Here is a 21,307-nt window from a genome sequence, read left to right on the forward strand (position 1 = left end):
CGTGGACACCCAGTCACCAGCGTTTGGCCTCCAATTTGCGCCTCTTGCTGGACTCTTAACAGAGCCTCTTAACAGAGGGTTGGGGGCCCACGTGTAGTATCTGTCCCTGTCCCTGTCCATTGTGGTAAGGAGTGTCCTCTGTAGGCAACATCAAGGGGGCAGAGCCCAAGGGAGATTAAGAAACCCCCGCTTCCTTTTCTAGACTGAGCTGTCTCCCTCCTTTGCTGTCAGGTCCTGCCCCGCCCTTCTGTGCCCAGCTCCATGCCCGGCAGGCTGAGCTTTGCCCAAGCATCCTCGCCCTCTGGCTTTTGACTGAGTCCAGCCAATGGGAGGCCAAGTGGGCAGGACCAGGTGGAGGAGGCAGGGTATTTATTTCTCCAGCTCCTCTTCTGCTTGGCACCACGGTTCTGACGGGGACTCCATCTTCCATATCTGCAGCACCTGTCGGGCTGGACTCTGGATGCCTCGCTCGGCCTTGGTGCCCATGACCCCACCCACATCTCTACCAGTTCATTACTTCTCTTTATTTACCTTACGCATGTGCCCATGGTGTTTTGTGGTTGGGGTCATCAGACAAAATATAGGATGCCCGGTTTCCTTTAAATTTCAGATAAGCAACAAATACTTTTAGTATAAATATATCCTAAATATGGCATGGGACGTACTTACACTAAAAAATTCCTTGCTGTTTATCTGAAATTCACATCACATCTTTTTCTTTCCAAATCTGACAATCCTACCTGCAGGGCCCCTGATTGATACACTAATTGTCCCTCAGGTCATGGAACATTTCCGGCCACCCAACTAGAGGAACAGGTGGGTTTGAACCCCGTACCCCCTGCCATGCAGAGACAGGACTAGGGGTTGCTTCTTTCTCAAGTTGGGACAGTGGGAGGCTGCCCTGGGGACAAGAATGTAGCCTAAAGATAAGATTGACCCAGACATCTCCCCACTTGCTGGCATCAGCCCCTAAAACGTCCCCAGGGGCACAGGCAGAAGCATCTAGGTCCTTGCTCCCACGAGCAGGTCCTGGACCTTGGCAGTGATGTGGCCCGATTCTCAGCAGCCTTGAGGTCACAGCAGAGCTCCGCCAGTGTTGGCAACCAGGACAAGGACATTTGGAGAGACAAAGGGCCTTAGAAAGATCTGGAGTCCTCCTGTGCACTTTAAACTGGGTGTGGAGTCAGACTGAATGCCTTCCTCTCACCCCCTTGCGATGTGATTCTGGCCCTCAGCTTCCTCATCCCTAACAGGGGACAGGGATTCCTAGAGGGCAGTCTGTGGTGAGATTAAATCAAGGACTGCTCATGGCACTCACGCAGTGAGAAACAGGGTCAGGCCTAAACTGAGGTCTGCCCGCCTCCCAGGGCCCAGCCTCTCGTCCTCTGAATTAGGAAACAGTGGTTGCCATACCAGATCCCAAACACCCAACGGCTCAAACACAATAGTGTGTTTCTCCCTCTTGCAAACCTACACGCAGCTACCGTTCTTCCTCAGCACACAGCTCTCTGCCCGGAGGCGACTCAGGGACCCAGGCTGCGTCTGTGGGTGGCTCTGCCGTCGTGCGGGCCTTCCCGGGCCGCCGCGCCCGTGGGCACAGAGGTGCAAGCAGAGAGAGCGCGCAAAGGAGGACACAGAGAACATTCTGTCCGCCTGGCCTGGACGGGGTAGACATTCCTCGCGTTGTATGGGCTAGCTCGTGGTCCCCTGGCCACTTGTAACTTCACACAGGCTGGGAAATGTTTTCTGGCTCTGTTCCCAGGAAGAAGGGGAAACAGTTTCCGAGGTGGCCAGTGACCTCGGCTCCACTTCCTTGCCACCCCCCCCCCCCGAAACCACACAACTGACAATACCTAGGAGGATTTGCGAGGAGGACCCAGGAACCGGTAGCCCCAAAGAAATGAGACTTCGGTTCTTGGTTTGGGTTCCCCGGAAGCAGACTAGGATTTGAGTTTACGCTGTATTGGGGGGTGTCGCACAGAACATGGTCGAGGGGTAGGGAAGTGAAACCGAAGAGGAGAGTCAGCAAAGGGCATATTCTCGGGCCTGTCTGCACTGTGGGGAAGCCTGCAGGGAACTCTGGGAGCCCACGTGGGACCAGAGCGTCTGAGCCGTCCCGTTACTGGAGGCCGAGTGGGGTGTGGATAATTCTCCCATCAGCCGGCAGTTGAGGGCTGGTGATTCCATGGCACTTGTGGCCTCTAACGTGGCAAAGGATGCTTGAGCAAGACGTGCAGGTGCTAGCAGGGGGAGGGCTGAAGCATGCACTGAGTGGTCAGGGTGGGGGACCCAAGTAGGGCACCCACAGTGTCAGCTATGCACAGCGAGGTTGCAAGGGACGCTCGATATCCTCCCCACGGCCCCTTGAAGGGACAGGCAGGGGTCAGCTCCCAACCTGCAGCCATGTCCATGACCTGCGCCCTGGTCCGATCGCTCCCAGAAGCGGGGTCAGAGAGCCTGGAGGCAGCTGTGAGGCCAAGGGGTGAGCACTTGACTCGGAGTCCACTGACCCGATTTGGAACCCAACCCTGCCACTTACTGCCTCAAGACCTTGTGCAAGTATGTCATCTCTTCCAAGTCCAGTCCATTCTCTGGTCACTTAACGACACTTGCTTGGTGCCCACTGAATATGTGACCTTGAGTGTGCTGGGCCCTGAGGATACAGCTGAGGACCCAGGCAGCCCGGCCCTCTGGGGCTCACAGGTACTTACAGCTCTGGGCCACCACTCCTTTTCAGGAAAACAGGTGGGGTGGGGGTCAGAAAAGTAGAGAGTACTTCCGGTCCTGCTGGGTGTCCAGTACTATTCTTCTAGACACAGACTCCAGCAGGGTCTTTCATACCAGGCCTGGCCCTCATGGACATCACACTCCAGGAAGATGATTCCGAGTGGTAAGTATTAAAACAGAACCCACTGAGAGTGAGGGGAGACCAGGCTTGTTCGACACGGTCCCCTGACCACCCTGAGATGTTGGCATCTGAGCTAGACCAAAGGCAAGGAGAAGAAAGCACCATGAAAGGCTAGGAGAACAGTGCTCTGGGCAGAAGGAACCACAGGTGCAAAGGCCCTGGGGTGGGTCAGGGCTGGTCTTGTCCCTTTGGGGGACATTTGGGGCTGCCAGGCAGGCAGGGCTGGAGTTCTGGGCCAGAAGCCTGATCTGGCCACCCCTTTTGCTGCACCAGGAGACTCCAGTTCTGGGGTCAAATTCCAGCCCCAGGAATCCTTGTTAAGGCTTAAAAAAATGGGGTTCTATTGCCATTTAATGGTGGCTCTGCCCTTGAAGCTCACCCCCAGGTCCCAGGGTTCCCAGCTGTCTGGAACACACAGCCTTGTCTTAGATTTACCTCCCCCATAGCCCAGGGGAGAGAAGAGATCTAGGGGTGTCTGAGACCTGGCCCCTCAGCAGCTGCGTCCCCCAGCTTTTCTCCACCTGGATCTTCTTTTCTGGTCTACAGTTGCTTGCAGCCCCCAATTCTTCCCCTAATCAGGGAAGGGTGGGGTCTGCAGCCTGCTGGGTGAGGGTAGGGGTGGGGAGGAGAAGAGGAAGAGCCAGAGCCCCGCAGAGGCTCTGAGGCAGGCTAGGGGGTGGAGTGTGGAAGGTAGCCACGGGGTAGAGTTCACTAACAGGTTCTGGAATCTCTAGGCATGAGTTCAAATCCCTGTGGAGCAGCTATGTACTGGGGCCCACGCTCAGAAGAGCCCATACCTGGTTTTGCGTCCACACTGCTGTCTTGAAATTCTTAATGTTTAAAATCAGGAGCCCATCACTTGCAGGTCTCACTAGGCTCCACGGATTACGGAGCGGACCCTGCTACCTGTTCTTAGCCGTGGGCCTCGGCAAGTTCCTCTGCCCCATAGACCCTCAGTGTTCTCCTCTGCAGAATGGAGCCATGCTTCCATTACCTCCGAGGAGCTTCCTGAGAAGAAGATGAGAGATTCCAGGCAAAGCACCAGGCTGTGGCACAGCCATCAGAGCCGTCAGTCCCTGGTGATCGTGGCAGAGTTGCTCTTTAGGGCCCGGTGGGGAGACGTGTGTCCAGAGCCACCAGTCTGCCTCCCAGCCTTGTGTGGGTGCACGACACTTGAGGCCAAAAATAAAATCCTCACTGGGTAGCAAATTGTTCCGCTGTTGTTCCACAACGCCCTGCCCGTGGCCATACTGGGTCCAGTGGTGTAGGCCCTAAATGAGCGGGGGATGCGGTCCTAGGGTTTTTGAGCCCGGGAGAGAGGAGGTCTGGCCAGGCACCCTGCACCTGCTTAGTGGGGGGAGGGGGACTGCAGGGCAGGGGGAGGCAGTCATCTGCCCTTGACAGGTGAAGACACAACACCCAGAGTTGCTAATGGGGTCTCTCCGGGAGCAGCCCCCCTCACCCTATGTCCCGGCTTGTGGGATCCCCACTGGATCAGTAACCAAGTCCCAGCAACCCAATCTTCCAGACATTCTGGAGTCTCAACTTCCTAGATTCACAGCTCAACAATTTCCCAACAGCGAGGCCTTGGGCAAGTTTCTCTCTGGGCCTCAGTTTCCCCATGTTCTGTGAAAGAACAGCTCTGACCTCGTGGTATGCCACATGACATCAGGCCCTGCATGGAAAGCACTTAGAAGTGTCCTGACAAATGTCCGGCTCACCTCCACGCTGAGCCCGAGGGCGCGCTCCAAAACACCAGGCCAGTCCTTCAGCGGAGGCCCTCCAGCGGCTGGTTGTCTTCAGGATAAAGCCCAAACTCCCCAGGCTCCCCTGAGCCTCCGTGGGCTGAGAACCCGCTCAGCGTCCATTTCCCAGACTCCAGCCAAAGGGCCTGGGGTTTGCTCTAGGAAACTGCCAGCCCTTAAACCAGCGCCTATGATGTGCCTGTCAGTCAAAGCCAAGGGGCGGGCACATGAGCAGGCTCAGCCAATTGGGTGCCTTCTCTAAGGTCCTTGCTTGTTGGGGATGGAGGGGCTGATGGCAAGGGGGAGGGGAGGCTTCATTTTGGGGGGTATGCCCCTGAGTTCCCGCTGCCTGGATCTCCAGGGCTGCCCTGGGCCCTGGGACTCCCCAGGCCTGGGTCTTTAGCTCTTCTCATTCTGTGGCCTCCCTCATGCCGTCCACGGATGTCGTCTTTGCCCAGAGTAGCCTGTGCGTTTCTGTTGCTGGCAACCGGAGAGCCCGGCCCGTGCACTCTGGGGCCTGCGGACGGACGGCTTCTCCAGCGGCAGCCAGCCCTCCCCCGCCCCCGACTTTCACCTCTAAGCCTCTGCCTATAGCTCCCAGAGGGCACGGATGCTGTTTTGTGCCTCTGACTTGGTCCCCGCTGTTTCTTCTGCCCGGAATACTCTTCCCGCCTTCCTTCCTGGCTCTGTCTTATCCTCAAGAACCACATCAGACATTGTCAACTCTGGGGGGACTTCCTCCAGCCCCCCTTCTCACCCGCCCACCCCCCCAGGCTGGCTCTGACTCTCTGGGCAACCCTGGATCTGAGACCTCTGTGCGTACCAGCATTCCCCATGCATGAACCCGAGGCCAGAACCATGTCTCCATTGGTTCAGATGTTTGAGAGGCTCTAGAACCATGGAGGGCAGACAGAGACAGCTCTCTTGAGACCTGCTCAGGGACTCCTGGGCCGGCAGGGACTGACTCCACGGCCCGCTGATGTATGTGCTCCCACATAGGCCCCAGTCCCTGCCCCTGACCGGCGCCTTTTCAGCCGTGGCCTCAGCGCCTGGCCCTGCCTTAGCCTCTGCTCCAGCCCTGGCCCCAGGCTCCTCCCTCCACCTTTGCCCTCACCCTGGTCCCTCCCTACCCCCAGCATTCTTCTCAGGGAACCCCATCCTCAGGCTGTCCTCTGTGGAGGCCCTGGCTCTGATTGAATGGGGGCCTTGGTTGGGGGAAGCCCTGGACAGCTAGTTGGGGCATCAGGGATGGGCGCCGAGTCCAGCTCCCCCAAATACCACGGGCCCAGCAGCTCCAACAGCAAGTACCAGGGCCAAGCCAGAAGGCAGGGGCAGGTCCCAGGTTGAAGACCTGAAGCCTCCTTCACCTTGCCCCCTCCCCTGCCCTGGGCCAGGTGTGGTTCTGAGCCACGGGCAGAGCTGAGCCTTTATGGGTTGCTGAATGCCCTCGCTGGGGAAGGGCACGAGCTGCAGCCACCCACCATCGGATAGAAGGAAGTAAAAGGGAGAGTCCTGGGACATACCAGTAGGATCTGGGGAGCCCACAAAGTGGGGGCCTTAAGAATGACCTCTACCTTGCCTATGGTTGACCAGCCTGAAAGAAAGGACAAAAAACAGCTCGAGACCCCCTGGGGTCACCGATGCCTCTCCCTCTTGTCCTTGGGAACTGAACCAGGGAGGCAGGGGTAAACCATGGAGAAGGTGGCCCTCCACCCACAGGTGGGTCGTGCAATGGACACATTGTAAGGACAGAGGCCAGCATTATGATGTCACGGCCCGGCGGTGGCTTTGTGCTCCTGGAGGCCTGAGTGAGTCAGCTGGGCCCCCTCCTCCTTCCCCATGCTCCTGTCCTGGCATCTGATGCTCAGGGCTGGAGAGGCTGACCACGCAGCCCCTCCCCTCCTCTCCCTGCTCCATCCCTGTGCTGCAGCTGGTCTAGCAGATGGCCAGTGAATGGCAGGCTTAGGGAGACGTTTTTCTCCTTTGGGCCATAACCAGGAACCAGACTTAGACAAATGGTCCAGGAGCTCTTCGCAAGGCCATGTGGAAACTACCTGTTAACTAGGCCACCCTCCCGGCCTGACCATGAGCTCATTCAAAGTGACTGTCTCAGCCTCCATGTTCCTTTGATGAGCTCAGTATACACTCAGAGTATGTGATGTCACTGAATGCATAAAGGGGTGGAGGGCGGCTGGGTATGATAGGCCACCAAGGTGTCCCCGCCCCATGCACACTGCTTTCTGAGCCAGCCCCCAGCCCTGACCCTGGGGCTCTCTCCTGAATGCTGTGGGAAACCAGCACCTGTTGGAAGACCCCAGATGCTGGCTCCAATGAGCCTCAAGTCCAGCTCTAGTCCTCCTGTGTGTCCCTGAGCTGGTCACAGCCCCCCTCTGAGCCTGTTTCCTTTTCCACAAACTGGGAGTGTCACCTGGCTTCCAGGGGCTGTTGGGAAGGTCGGAAGAGAAAGCGCTAATCAGTCTTCACGCCTGGACCACGTGGCCCTCGTCCACCAGCACGGCCAGGGTGGTGAGGGGCGATGCTGGTGGCCATGGACACCAGCCAGGGGGCTGGCCCGAGCGTTACCAGCGACAAGGATAGGCACTTGCAGGTGCTGTCACAGGAACTCTGCCGGCTCCAGGCAAAGTACGAGAGGTCCCAGGCCCCACTGTGCCCCTGCCCCAGGCCCAGTAGCACCCACACTGGGCTAGGTGGCTGGGACTGAGCAAACATCCCTGGGGGCCAGGCAGGGAAGGAACAAGGCGGGGAGCAATCCCTGGAAGTAAACGGGAGGGGCAGCCGTGGGGAGGGGTGGGGGCTTGGCTCCTGCCCCTCGAGCTCAGACCTTGGGCCATCCCAGGCCCTCCGTGGGCTTAGTCTCCTGTCCCAGAGGCAGGGCTGTGGGTGGCCATCCCCTGCACCTGTCAGCTCAGCCCCTCTCAAGTCAACCCTCGAGGCTGTCCCTCCTCCACCTGCCTTGAGGGGAGACCCTGGGTCCTTACCCTTCGGGCAGCCCGTCAGTTTCAGGAGGCCCATAAAAGCCTGAATCAGATGCAAAAGGATGTGTCTGTGAGCAATTTTGTGGAGAAATGTCCAACCCTTCCATCCGATTCTATTAGGGTTTCCCGACCCCGCTAAGGATTAGCCCCATGGTGCGCAGGGTCCACATGATATTTGTGGGGAAAGATGGCTTTCCCCTGCATTTTCCAGGACCGTATGGATGAGAAAGTGGGGGCTGAGAGGCAGAGAGGCCTGCCCTGGGTCACTGAGCCGTTGCTCAGAGAGCCCACCACAGTCCCTGGAGGCTCAGCCAGCTGACCCGGGCGGGTCCCACTCTGCCTCTGCCCGTGACCAACCGCTGACCTTGACTGGGCACAGAGCAGGCGACCTACTGGAGACTAAGCTTGCTCAGGGGCTCGCCTAAGAGTCAAGCATGGCTGGGCAGCAGCTCGTGGTTATCTCCCCTCTGGGGGTGCTGGGGTCCCCAATCTCAGACTGAGTGCTCCCTATGTGCTGGGCGCCCCACGCATGGTCCCGGCCAGCCTGTCGTTATAGATGGGCTAGCGAAGCACAGAGTGGAAACACCTGGCCAGGTCACCAGCTGGTGGGGGGGCTCAGGCTGGCCTCTAAAGGAGGCTCCGTAGACCCCCTACCCCCCACCAGAAGGACTGGACGCCCCTCTCCCTGGTGCTCCTTCCTCACACCTGCTCATAGCAGCTCTTTGAACTGTGCCTCAGTTTACTCATCAGGAAATGGGGTGGAGAGGCTTAAGTCAGTGGCCCACTGATGGGTTGGGGGTGGGGGGCCCACCCAGTGCAGGTCTGAGCCAGAGATCCCCACGGAGAGTGGTTGCAAGAGGTCATGACCTGGGAGCCTCCACACCACGTCTCACCGTCGCTGAAATGTCTCCACAGGCAGAGGAAGCTGAAGAGAGAGGTTGAGAAGCACAAGCTTTTTGAAGACTATCTGATTAAGGTCCTTGAGATAATCCCCAAGGGTATGTATGGAGCTTCGTCTCCGCGGCCGCCTCCCGGCCTTGGGACTAGGGCGCGGGGTGAGCTTTGACCTCATCTGCAGAATGAGGACCCACAAAGGCCGATGCCGCAGGGGCTTGGAAGGACGCAGGTGCCAAGCGAGCCTGCCCGGTGGACCCCGGCGCCACCAGCGCCGCTAGTGTGGCCCACAGCAAGGTCTCAGGTCCTGGTTTCTTGATCTGCACGAGGGGAACAACACCGGTTACGCGGATCAGATGCACTCATCCTTCATGAGCCTGCAGCGCGGCGCCCGGCATTCAGCGAACACCCGGGACGGGTTAGCTATGATCGCTGTTATTTTGGGTGCCTTTGGTTTTGTTTTGTGTTTTGCTATTATCAACTGAAATTACACAGACACCAGAAATGGCTTTGTGTTTTGTTTCATCCTGATTAGTACCAGAGCCCACTGTCGTCAGTGCCAGATACTTGGGAAGGGAAGGGGATCAAACATGTATTTTTATCATCATTATCTCAACATCATCAATAATAAGAGTAACTATTGCCATTTATTAACTACTATGAACTAACTTTGCGCTGACCTCTTTAGAAAAGCGTTTTTTCCTCTCTCTATAAGCTTCTGAGAACTGTGTTACCAAGCCTCAGAGAGGTTAAGGAACTTGCCCAAAATGCCCAGCCAGGAAGGGGTGGGGCTGGGTCTCAGACTCTGGTCTGACTTCAGAGCCACTGCACTAAATGCTGTGGAGAGGTGAGAGCCCCCCAAACTGTCCTGGATGTCAGGGAAGTCTTCACGGAAGAGGTGGCCTCTCATGGGGCTCAAATGAGGTCAACAAAGGGGAACGGCATTGCGGGCAGAAGGAACAGCATGAATGTAGGCTGGAGCCACAGCCCTGCGTGGTGAATTTGGGGATGGGGAGTTCTATGTGCTGGAGCTGCAGGACTTGGCGGGGGTTGCTGGGAGACTGTGACTGGGAGGCTGCCCAAAAAGTGTTGAGCACCAAGCCGGGGAGAGGTGAAGGCTCCAGGTCCTTGGGGACTGTCTCCTGTCTCACTGGGCCTCCTGGCTCCAGAATCTGGGTTCTTGGCTGCTCAGGGACTTTCAAATGTGAATGCTTCTCTTGAAGAGGCAGGTTATGGGGGAGGGGGCCGGACAGCTGCTGGACCCATCCTGCTGTCCTGGGCTAAGCCCCGCACGGGTCGTCTGGCACCTCTCAACTGTGGGGCTGCAGCTGGAATTGCAGGGCCGTGGCAGAAGTCCCACCCCCATCGTTGGCGTCACCCCGGCAGGGGGCAGGTGAGCTCTGTGCCCACCCATCCCACCACAGCACTGTCTCCCTAGGCTGCAACGAAGGGGAAGAGCCAGAGGCGGTCCTGGTGGAGACCATGGTGGAACACTACGGGCAGCTCTTCACAATCAGCCAGGACATCCAGAAGCATCTGGAGGCCCTCTCCGAGATGAACCGGGTCGTCCACCAGAGGCTGGAGTCTCTAGAGGAGAGCCACAGGGCTCTTATCCCGGTAACAGCTATCTGCAGCCTGGTCCGTTGCCCTTTAGTCCATAGGACTGGGGGCAGGGGGTCCCCCTTCCCTCTGCACCTCCGGGAAAGGCTCAGAGCAGCGGTGGGCTGCTGAGAGGGTCTGGGTGGGGCTGTCACTCCAGAGCCCTGTTCTGGATCCCTTTCTCTGTTTCTGCTAGCTGACTCGGGGTTTCTCCTGAAGCCTAGCTTATGCTCAAAAGGTGTTCTTAGGTTCAAACAGACTGGGTTCAAATTCCAGTTCAGTCTCTGACTGGCTGCATGATCCTGGGCCAGGGTGGCCCCTCTCTGAGCCTCAGTTTCTCTATCTGTCGAATGGCGATGCAACCTAGCTCGTAGGTTGTCATGAGACATGGAGGGGTGCCAAAGTAAGTGTCCCAAGTGGTCACCTCTCTTTCCTTTTTGGTTAATCGTATGATAGAACTTTTGCCAGGAGGGCCGGGCATCCCAGCCGGCAGAAGGTGCCCAGGCGAAGGCATGGCAGGATGAATTTGCATGCTGCAGCTGGGGCCTGGGGCCACAGAGAAGAGGACTTGGAGAGGAAGGCTGAGGGTGGGTTGATTCTTGGAAAGGACCATTGCGTGATGTTTGCAGCGAGCCTCTGCCCTCTAGTGGCCGCACTGAAAATCTACACCACGTTGCACCTTTTTCCCTCTGGAGAGCCAGACCCCTTATGATTGGGCAGGACAGGGCGAGGCACAGTTTACGGCTTTGTCTCATTTAAATCTCACCCCAGCCCCTGGAGGTAAGTGCTTTAATTCCTGGGGCTGAGACAAAGGGAGGTGAGTGAGGTGAGCATTCAGGTGTTGGTTGGATCCCATCCTTATTTAAAATTTTAAGTATTTTGTCCATCATGGATTCTTTGTATTAACTTTGATTTTTTAAAAACATTGGATTAAAGTATTATTTATCTTAATTAATCTATCTTCATTTTAAGCGTATGCTGAGTTTTCCCACACCACCTTAAATTTAGCTCTTCTTCCCACTTTCCAGGGGAGGAGACTAAGACACAGAGAAGTGAGGACACCTGTGTATGTCCCGTGTCCAAACTCACGCCCCATGGGGCCTCACGGGGGGGGGGGGGTGCGGGGAGGTGCGGCTGGCACAGCCCTGTGCGGAACAGGCTGGGCCACAGGAGGCCGTCCGTGGCCTTGCTCCGCGGTGCCCTCCTAGCAGCCCCCAGGGCCACAAGGTCACAGACTCTTGGCCCTGGTTACGGGAGGAAAAGGGGGTCTGGGGGCCATGAGTTAACATTCAAACCCCAGTCAGCCCAGACATGCCCTTTCAGGCCTTTCCTGGTGCCCTGAACAGTTGGGAGACCCAGAGCTTTCACCTCTGCCCACCCCTATCATGGCTCAGATCCCCCGGGGCAGTGAGCTCCTTGGGCCCAAGCCCAGGTCAGATGTCCCCACAGCTTGCTGCACCCAGGTGACGCAGCCTCTCCCATCGCAGAGCCTCAAGATTCGGCTGTGTCAGCTGCAGAAGCGATGTCATCACGAGCAGAAGCAGTGGGGGCAGCTGGGACACCGTGTCACCTCCCAGAAGGACATGGACAGCTATAATGTGAGTCTGATCTATGGGATGGGGGTGGGGGCAGGGCTGGGGGCTGCCGTCTTCTCAATAAGCACCCCCCCCCCTCATACACACGCCCCACTTACCTCGCCCTGGTGACTGCCTGTCTTCGAAGAGCTTCCCTAAGGTGGGGCAGAGGTTACTTTACAGATGGGAAAATGGAGGCCACAGAGGGTTAAGGGCCAGGCTCTGCCAAGAACCAGAGCTGGGATCTCCAGCCCAGTCCCAGGGCTTGGCATATGCTGGCTGCTTACCCAGTTCTTCTGTAATGCTTGTGGTTGATAATAGAACAGTGGCATTTAGGTGAGTGGTTATTATGTGCTGTCCTCAGTAATTCGTACGTCTCCGTGATCATCACAGGCAGTGCTTAGCCCCCTAACCCGGGACAGGCACTCCTAAGTGTTGGTGGATTCTTACCTGTATCTATTTCACGGATGAGAAAAGTAATGTTCAGAAAGAGTAAGTCATGGCCAAAGTCCATGACCAGGGGGCAGGATTCTGGGCTTAAGCTCTCGAGCTGCTCCTTCCTGGCCTTTGGAATGGGGACTGGTTACCCTCTGGCCCCTGGGTCCTCACTAAAACCAGAGCCTGTGCCCTCCCCCCAGCCGCAGGGGCTGCTGGGAAGACACCAGGACCAAGGCCCGGGGCACATTCCACCTGGACAGAGTGTGGTCAGCAAATGCAGGGTCTTCTCAGTCCCCACGCCATCCTAATCAGGAAGACATGGGGGGTGGGGTCAACATGTTGCTGACCTCCAGCCAAGGGGCTGCGAGAGGCAGTGGATCAGCCAGTGTTTATAGAGCCCCTTCTGGATCTTTCTCTTCAAGATGCGAAGCAAGGCTGCCACTGCTGGCCACAACCCTGAGGACCAGAAGTCTAGGACTCTGGTGCCGCCCAGAGTGACGAGCTCCAGGTTCCTCCATGACCCTTCCCGGGCCCTGCCCCAGGTGTGGACCACGGGTGTCTCCAGCCAGGAGGACCCTCTGGGAAGTTAATTCAGTGTCCCTCATAGCAGGGGAGGTTGCTCAGGCCCTGGGGTGGCAGCGACTGGACCAAGGCCCTCTGGGCGTGGAGCACGGAACAGGACGAGAAGGTGGCTTGTCTGGTCCGAGTGAGCTGGGGACGGGGGGCAGGGGGAGGCTGGCAGAGGACCAGATCCGCCGCCTCCTCCTCTTGCAGACTCAGCTGCTCCACTACGTGCACGTAGCCATCAACAACATGGTCCGGCAGTGCTCCCCCTCCACCCACGGCGCGCCCAAGAGCATGGACCTCTTCTCGAAGCTCGACCTGATTCAGGTGAGGCCTCGCTGCCGCCCCAGGCTGGTCTCCAGCCGCAGCCTCTCCTGAGCCTCAGCTTGTGGCGCACTCACGTTTAGCCCCCGTGAGCCCGTCCCTCCATGGCTACACAGGCTCCTGGGGCAGTAGGTCATGGGGTCTCTATGAGTCACTCGACAAACTTGTAATGAGCCCCCATTTGGTGCAGGATCAGAGGCAGGTGTAAAGAAACTCCTGCCCTGCCTGGTCTTTGTGGCCCACGTTGGCACATCACACACACACACACACACACACACACACACACTGTGTACACACTCATGCGGACATTCATGTTTCACGACACACGTGAAACATACACGGAAGCACCTGCAAACACGCGGACATGCACACGGGTGTGGTCAGGCATTGACACTCACATGTGCGCTCCGGGAGGACACATCGCAGTGACTAAGGGAGCCGCCTCAGTTGCAACCTCGGACTCTCGGTCAAGTCCCCTGAGCCTCCCCTTCTCACTGCCCCGCAGGACCAGCCCCCCACCTGCCATACGCCGATGCCCGTACGGAGAGCGTGTCATCACACCGGCTACTGCCCACAGAGCACGTCTCTTCTTCTCTGCAGTAATACCTTTACTGGGATATAATTCACACACCACAACATTTTCCCTCTTCAAGCATCCCCTTGTTGTTTTCAGTTCAGTCAGAACCGGGCAACCATCACTACTATCCAGAACATTTCTTCACCCCAAAATGACACATTTTGCACCTGGTTTCTCTCACTTAGCATAATGTTTTCAAGGTCAGCTGCGTCATAGCATGAATCAATACTTCATTCCTTATTAGGGCTGGATACTATTCCGCTGTGTCGACCAGTGGATCAGTTGAAGGACATTTGGGTGGTTTCTGGGTTTTTTGGCTCTTGTGAATAACGCCGCTGTGAACATTCACGTACGTGTTTCAGCGTGGACATAGGTGTTCAGTGAGCTCGGCTGACACCTCGGAGTGGAACTGCTGAATCACAGAGTGAGTGTATATTTAACATTTTGAGGAACTGCCAAACTGTTTTCCAGAGTGGCTGCACGATTTCACGATCCCACGATCAATGTGGGAGGGTTCCAATTTCTCCACATCCTGTCCACACTTGGTATTGTCTGTCTTTCATAATTCAGCCATCCCAGGGGGTGTGAAGTCATATCTCACTGTGGTTTCGCTTTGCGAGTCATTGGTGACAAAGGACGTTGAGTATCTTTCATGTGCTTATTGGCTATTTGTATCTCTTCTTTGAAGAAAGATCTATTCAGATCCTTTGCCCATTTTTTAATTGGATTATTTGGGTTTTTTTTTTAATTGTTGAGTTCTAAGATATATTCTAGATAGAAGTCCCTTATCAGATGTATGTGTTTGCAAATATTTTCTCCCCTTCTGTGGGTTATCTTTTCACTTGATGATGTCCTTTGAAGAACCAGAGCTTTTAATTTTGATGAAATTGAGCTATTTTTTCTTTGGCTACTTGTCTCTAGGCATCACATCACATCACATTGCAAAAACTATAATCCCCAGTGATGAAGATATACACCTAAGCTTTCTAATAAGAAATTTATAGTTTTTGCTTTAATATTTAGATTAATGATCCATTTTTAGTTAACTTGTATGTATGGTATGGGATAGGGGTCCGATTTCATTCTTTTGCATAAAGATATTCCGTTGTCCCCATACCATCTGTTGAAAAACACTTATCCTTTCTCCTTTGAATTGTCTCCTCTCCCTTGTCAAAAATCAATTGCCAACAAATGTGAAGGTAAATTTCTGGACCCTCAATTCTATTGCGTTGGGGTCTAGATGTCTGTCCTCTGCCAATACCACTTCCTGGAGCTCTGTAGTAAATTTTGAAATGAAGAGATTGGAGTCCTCCAACTTTGCTCTTTTCTGAAGTGGTTTGAGTCTTCTAACAGGGCATGTTTTTGCCATGAACCAAAGCTCCGTGGCTGGGTGGGTTTCAGGCATAGTGTGACCTGAGCTCACTGGATCGGCCAGGACTCATCCCTTCCATGCTCTGCTGTCGGCCATCCTCACTACTGGCTTCGTTCTAGGTCACAACTTGCTCTCCTTACTTGAGGCAGGCTCAGTGGCCACGTTCAAACACGGGACGCTCGTTCCTCTGGAACACCAAAGGGGCGAGTCCCTGCCCCAGGGTTGCCGTGGCAACAGCCCACAGTCAGCAAGCCTGCCTCTCTGCTGAGAAGGACTTCTCACGAGCTCTCAGACAGCATCAGGGCTGCTCCGCGGCACGGCTCCAGGGACACCATTCACGTTGTTGGCGTCCCCTGGGGCACAACTCATGTTATTCATATTCACATTGTGATATGAATGATGTAGCTTTCAATAAGGGCACATTTGTCTAAATAGTCACAGCGCATTAATTTCATCTTCCTCCCGAGAAAAAGGAAAAAATTACACGGTGATGTCAAGGGGTACCATGGGTCTCCTGCAACAATCACTCAACCAAGGCTTATTGAGTCGCCCACATGTGCTCTGCATTGTCCTAGGTAAAAAGCTGGAGGTGGAAGGACCTTAAGAAATGAATGCCTCAGAGAGGAGGCTGGGGGAAGGCAGGGTGGGCTTACTGGAGGAAGCAGTGAAAAGAGGCAAGCAACCACATTTAGGAAGTCACACCAGGACTTGGACTCCGTCGTCCAGATTTACCACCCCTGGGCTGTGCAGCTCCAGACAAGTCACTTAACCTCTCTGAGCCTCAACTTGCTCATTGGCCAAGTGTCATTGATACCACATTCTTTGAGGGGCGCTTGTGAGAGTTAACGGAAGTATAGGGAACCTCTGATGGTGTGTTGGTCCTTGGGAGGGGTGTCAAAGCACCGGCAGGTGAGAGAGATTTCTTTTTCCTCCCAGGAATTTATGTTGGACAAAATGGAGACAGTGAGATTTATCTCACTGCTCATGGAACCCAGAGTATGCTGGTCAGGGGACAGTCTCAAGAACCCCAGAAGATACCCCAGATCCTTCAGGAAATGCCCAAGAGATCAAGAATCGGTCCCCAGAGCTCCCCTTCCAGGCACCCAGACTTCAGAGTGCTCCAGCTCGAACTGAGCCAGCGCCCGTGCTCGCCCTGCCTGCATCATGACCCTCTTCCTACCTGTCCAGCCTCCTTTTCTCACCACAGCGCCTCCAAGTGGGCGGGAGCCAGCCTGGGGGTGGGGGCGCTGTTCCCTGTTCCAGGGGATTAGCAGGCGTGGAGGCTGGGACTGGTGAAGGGGGGGGGGAGGTTCCCGGGTTGAAGGCAGCCGTCAGGTGGAAGGTCCCAGATTGGAGGCCGCAAGCTCACAGCCATCGGTGGGTTTGTCTAAGAAGAGCTCTGGATAGGTGCCTAGCTTTTAGGAACATCCGAATCACAGGAACTCTTGTATAGAGCCACCCAGGGCCATAGGATGCATGGGAGCTGGCTTTGCCCGTGGCAGACTGGGGAGCACGGCAGACTGGGGGTACTGAATCTGTCTATCAGGGGCATCTTGTCTCTGCTTCTCAGAAGCCGAATACCGGGTCAGTGCCTACTGCCTTCCCGAGGGTCCCGGAGCTGCCTGGAAAGAATGCTGCTCTCAGAGAGACCTTGGCCAGGCAAAGCCCCTCTCCAGGCCAGTTTTCCACCTGCAAGATTGGGTGAGAGGGTGTCTAAGGGAGTCCCCCGCCCCAGTCTGCCGTTCTTAGGCCAGGGTGGGGAGAGCTTGGTCTCTCTGGAAGCACTGGTTTGGTTTTATGGTGTCATGGTGTAAAAGCCTCCTAGCTACCACTGCAGCCCTGGAAAGCTTTGGAGGTCTGCATTGGTTTACTGGTTTGGGTAAAAGTTGCCAGCTAAGAGCAACTGACGAGCTGCGAGCAGTGGTCAGCGAATTAACTCTCATCGAAGAAGAGTTTCAGAAAAGACGCAGCTGTGCAGTGCACAAACACGGAGGGTCGCTGTTTCCCAGGTGCCGTTGGGCGAGGGGCAGGGAGGCTCCGAGGGCGGGAGGGAGGGCGGGAGCATGGGTAGGATTTGGCTGCCGAATCAATGAAGGAAGCTACATATAATCAGGCTGAGTGTGGTCAGATGTCTACGAGCAGCTTAAACAAAGGCGAACCAAGGAGGGACCATGGTTTCCTGATCTCACAGGCCTTTGGAGCAAAGAGGACATTCCAGGTCGGGCTTGAGTCGGATCGGAGAAGGCCGAGGTGGTGGGAGGGCTCAGAAGGGGAAGGGAACTCGAGGGGAGGGGCTTCCAGTTGGGCTGGGGCATGAAGAACGTGACCGACTGCTGAGAAGGCAGACTGCAGGACCCTCATGGGGTCCACGGCCGGGCTACCAGGTTTGGACTTGGGTCCAGAGGCCACACATTGGGTGTCTGAGTCCACTTGGGCTGCCGTCACAGAAGCCCAGACTGGGGGCTTAAACAACAGACATTTATTTCTCCCACTTACTGGATGGGTCTGGTGAGGGTCCACCTCCTGTTCCTAGACGCCGTCTTCTCGTGCTGGGCGAGGCAGCTCTATGGGATCTTTCCTATCAGGGCACTAATCCCACTCATGGAGGCTCCACCCTCATGACCTACTCACCCCCCCAGACGCCTCACCTCCTAACGCACTGGGGGTTAGGATTTTCCCACGTGAATATGGGGTGGGAGGACTCATGCAGTCCCTTGCAGGGAGCCTCCCACATTCTTTACCTTTCCCGGATCTCCCTCTCCCGACGACATCTGCTTTCCAGAGAGATCTAAAGTATCCCATCACTCTCCCTGTTATGTGGGCACGTGCCGGGCCAATGATTCTTAGATTTGAACCATCATGGGGAAGACTTGTGAAAACAGCACGTGGCCCCACTCCCAGAGCTTCTGATGGCACAATCTGGGGTCTTAGAAGCCTTAGAATTTGCATCTCTAGCATGTTCAGAGCGATGCGGTTGCTGCAGGTCCCAGGACCACACTTTGAGAACTGCTGCTTTAGAGTAATGGCAAATCCTAAATGCCTAGGCCGGCTCTGCTCCTCCTGGCGCACTAGCGCCCCCTGGTGGGACTTCGGCGTCACTGGTGTCACTGCATGACGGGCCCCACCCTGTCTCACCTCCTGGGAGGGACTGGACACACACTGGTATAGGCCCAGGGCGTGGTTGTCTGGCTCCCTGGCTTTGCCTGTGAGGGCCCAGGCGGCTGCTGTCCTCCTGTCCCCTGCCGTCTGCACGCTGTGCACTGGTCGTGCCTTTGTAGGTCGGCTTCAGATGTTTTGTCACACTCCTCAGGGAGGATGATCAGAAGAGATGCCTGGGGTGGCAGTGGCCTGGCCATCTATCCGCATTTGCAACGGGCAGCCAGGTCTCTTAGGAGCTCCCAGCCTCCCCCGGGAGTGACTTGGGTCACGAAATAGACGGACGGGGTGCTGGGCTTGGCCGTGCTGCCACAGGCATGTCCCAGAACTCCAGGGTTTATCCTTTCTGGGCTTTTCTGTCAAACAGAAAGCTGTCTCAACCCCAACCCTGTACCTTCAAAGTGCTTTTTCTTGGGTTCCATGTTAGCTGCAAAGAGGCCTTCAAGTGCATTTGGAGAAAAAAGCAGGGGTTCAAGTGCCTTATGAAATATCACTTCATCCGACTGCCCATTCACACCCTGAGACCCCGAGACTCCGAGACACCAGTGGCCCAGGGCTTGGACACTTTGTGAGACCGTGAGCTCATCACCTGCCAACAGACTCCAGCTTTAAGTAACTCCAAGTGTGAGAAAATTCTTCCTACAGACCGTCCTGGGAATGTTGGGTTATTGGCAAGTGGCTGGTGCTGAAAAAATTGGCTGTTTGGCAGGAAAATAAAATTATGTCCTCTTTTTAGACCATACACAGTAGAATATTCCAGTTCCTTTGAGTAGTTGCTTTCCAACTTCCATGTTCATTAAAACCACCGTGACACTTGCTAACCACGGAAATACCTAGGGCTTATTCTCAGAGATGCTGGTTCTGAGGTGGGGCCCAGGAATCTGCATTCTTAGCAAGTTCCGGGGCACTCCCAATGAGATGGCTCTCCCAGTACTGGGCGAGAAATACTCGGTGTGTAAATGCCAAAAAAGAAGAAAATCTGGTCCATGTTGACCCGCTCTTCAGTCGGGAAGCACTTGGGAAGCATGAAAACCACAGAAGTGGTACCTGAAAATAATCTGACTACATAAAAGTTAAAAATGCATCTACCTCAGAACACATCAAAACATCTGAAGACAATAAACTGGGGGGAAATGGTGATACATTTGGAAAAGGATCAGTGGTTTTGATATGTAAAGAGCTCTCACAAAGTAAAAAAAGACAATTGTTCATATTCAGAAAATCACAAAATAAATAAAAATGGCCTATAAACAGGAAACATATTTCACCTCACTAAAAAGAAGATTGAATCATATAATTTCTGCCCGTTAGAAAGTTTGAGTTAATACGCTAATGCTTGTAAGATAGGCTCTCTAAACTGTGATACTGTTTGCATAACTCTCTGAAAAGCAATTTGATTGGAGGTCCCAGGGGACTTAAAAAAATGTTTATGTCCTTTGGCTCAATAATTCCAAGCCAAGAAATTTAAGCTAAAAAAACAGGAGCTATTTGGTTCAAAAATGACAGAGAGCCCAACTCAACTTCGCTTAGACCAAAAAGGGAATGCACTGGCTTATAAACTGAAAGGCCAGGGACTCTAGCTTCAGGCATGGCTTGATCAGGAGCTCACTGTCAACAGAATCCTGTCTCTGTCTCTGGGCTCTGCTCTTCTTCCTCATGGCTTCATTCGCCAGTTCTAGGTAAACAACCTCGGCTCTGCATCCTGCAAAGGTGAGGTTAGAGGAAGAAAGAGAATGTCCCTTCGCAGAAAGTCCCAGGGCAAATCCCAGGGCAAGTCCCAGGGTTCACTCTGATTGGCTCGCTTTGGGTCAGGTGGCTCTCTTTAAACAAATCCCTGATTGGCCAGGCTTAGGCGATGCATCCAATCCTCAACTGATCTCTGTAACCAGGGGGAAATCCATCCTCTGATTGGCCAGGCTGGGTCAAATTTTTGAGTTGAAGTGAGGTGGAATATCTTTTATGGCTGGAGTCCTTTCCCTGGAGCCGGTGCTGAATGGGGCGTAAACTACGTGAGCTGAAAGAAGGGGACATGTGGTTGCCCCGAAGGGACACCAGGCTACGGTGATCACGGGGAGGTGGGACCTGACGCAGGGAGGGCAAAACCCAGAAATGCCCGTTACGGAAGCCAGCAGAGTGTTTAGACAAAGTTGTCCACCACATTGCTATTCAGAGTAACCAAACTGGAAACAACCGAAGTATCTCAGAGGAGTTCAATAAATAATGCCCAAATTTTATGATTTTATAATTCTGCAGCCATTAAGTTACAAGTGTTCAAAAATAGTATGAGGAAAAATACAGGGTATAAAATGAAGTGTAAAAAAGCAGGGATTTAAGAAATAGAATCTAAGCCCAATTTGGTTAAAATTCTATATATTGAAGAGTGGAAGGATACGTACTAAACTAGGGCTTCTAAGCTGGCGGATCATGACCCTCGGGAGGAGGGGGATGTTAATATCCACCTAGTGCAACAGATCGAATCAGGGGTCCCAAGTGTCCACCCCCGCCCCCCTTTCCCCCCCACCCCGTGGTGGTGTCTACTCCCACGCACTTGCCAGAGGCTCATGGTGGTCAGAGCACTTACCTCTATCTCTCGACTCGGGGTTGGCCATGTGACTTGTTTTGGCCAATAGGATATGAATAGATTATGACAAATCTGAGGCTTAAAACAGGAGCCCCCTACCCCCGCCACACACACCATGGGACTTCTCACGGGTGAGCTCTGCCATGGACAGAATGTGGCTCTGGGAGCCCCTTGATTCCAGAGGGATGAGAGCCACATGGAGCAGACATGGATCCAACAGGCAGCTTGGCTCCACACAAATCATTCAATCCTGAGCGAGAAATAAATGCTTATCATCGCAAGCCAGTGACGCTGAGGTCATTCGTTACACGGTATCCTAGCAATAGCTGCTGGGTGCACCTGCAGACTCCGGATTCCATGCTCTCTCCAACCCAAGGGTCACAGTGTGCGGGGAGCCACTCCACGTGATGGGCATGAATCGTGTGCCTAAGTCGTGCTGGGATGGTCAGAAGCGGCTAAGGGCTCTGTTCTCCATGTGAACCATGGTTGGCTCTGGAGCGCAGGACTCTAATCTTTGATTTTCTTCCTTATTCTTCTGTATATCTCCTGGAGCTTCTGCAGTGAGCACGGTTCACTTTT

The 21,307-nt window shown here is 54.8% G+C and overlaps 1 protein-coding gene across 1 annotated transcript; it reads left to right on the forward strand.

Annotated features, from left to right (window-relative positions):
* The first annotated feature begins 7,189 nt into the window (after nucleotides 1-7,189).
* Nucleotides 7,190-16,125, forward strand: CCDC197 (coiled-coil domain containing 197). The gene is made up of 7 exons (XM_087855948.1): nucleotides 7,190-7,296; nucleotides 8,565-8,647; nucleotides 9,982-10,160; nucleotides 11,630-11,740; nucleotides 12,577-12,696; nucleotides 12,929-13,045; nucleotides 15,928-16,125. The coding sequence occupies exons 1-7, from the start codon at nucleotides 7,190-7,192 to the stop codon at nucleotides 16,123-16,125; spliced, it is 915 nt and encodes a 304-aa protein (XP_087712074.1).
* Nucleotides 16,126-21,307: the final 5,182 nt, after the last annotated feature.

The sequence above is a fragment of the Ursus americanus genome, chromosome 26 (assembly GCF_024610735.1).
Source record: "Ursus americanus isolate L20-20 chromosome 26, mUrsAme1.1.p, whole genome shotgun sequence".
NCBI classification, from domain to species: Eukaryota; Metazoa; Chordata; class Mammalia; order Carnivora; family Ursidae; genus Ursus; species Ursus americanus.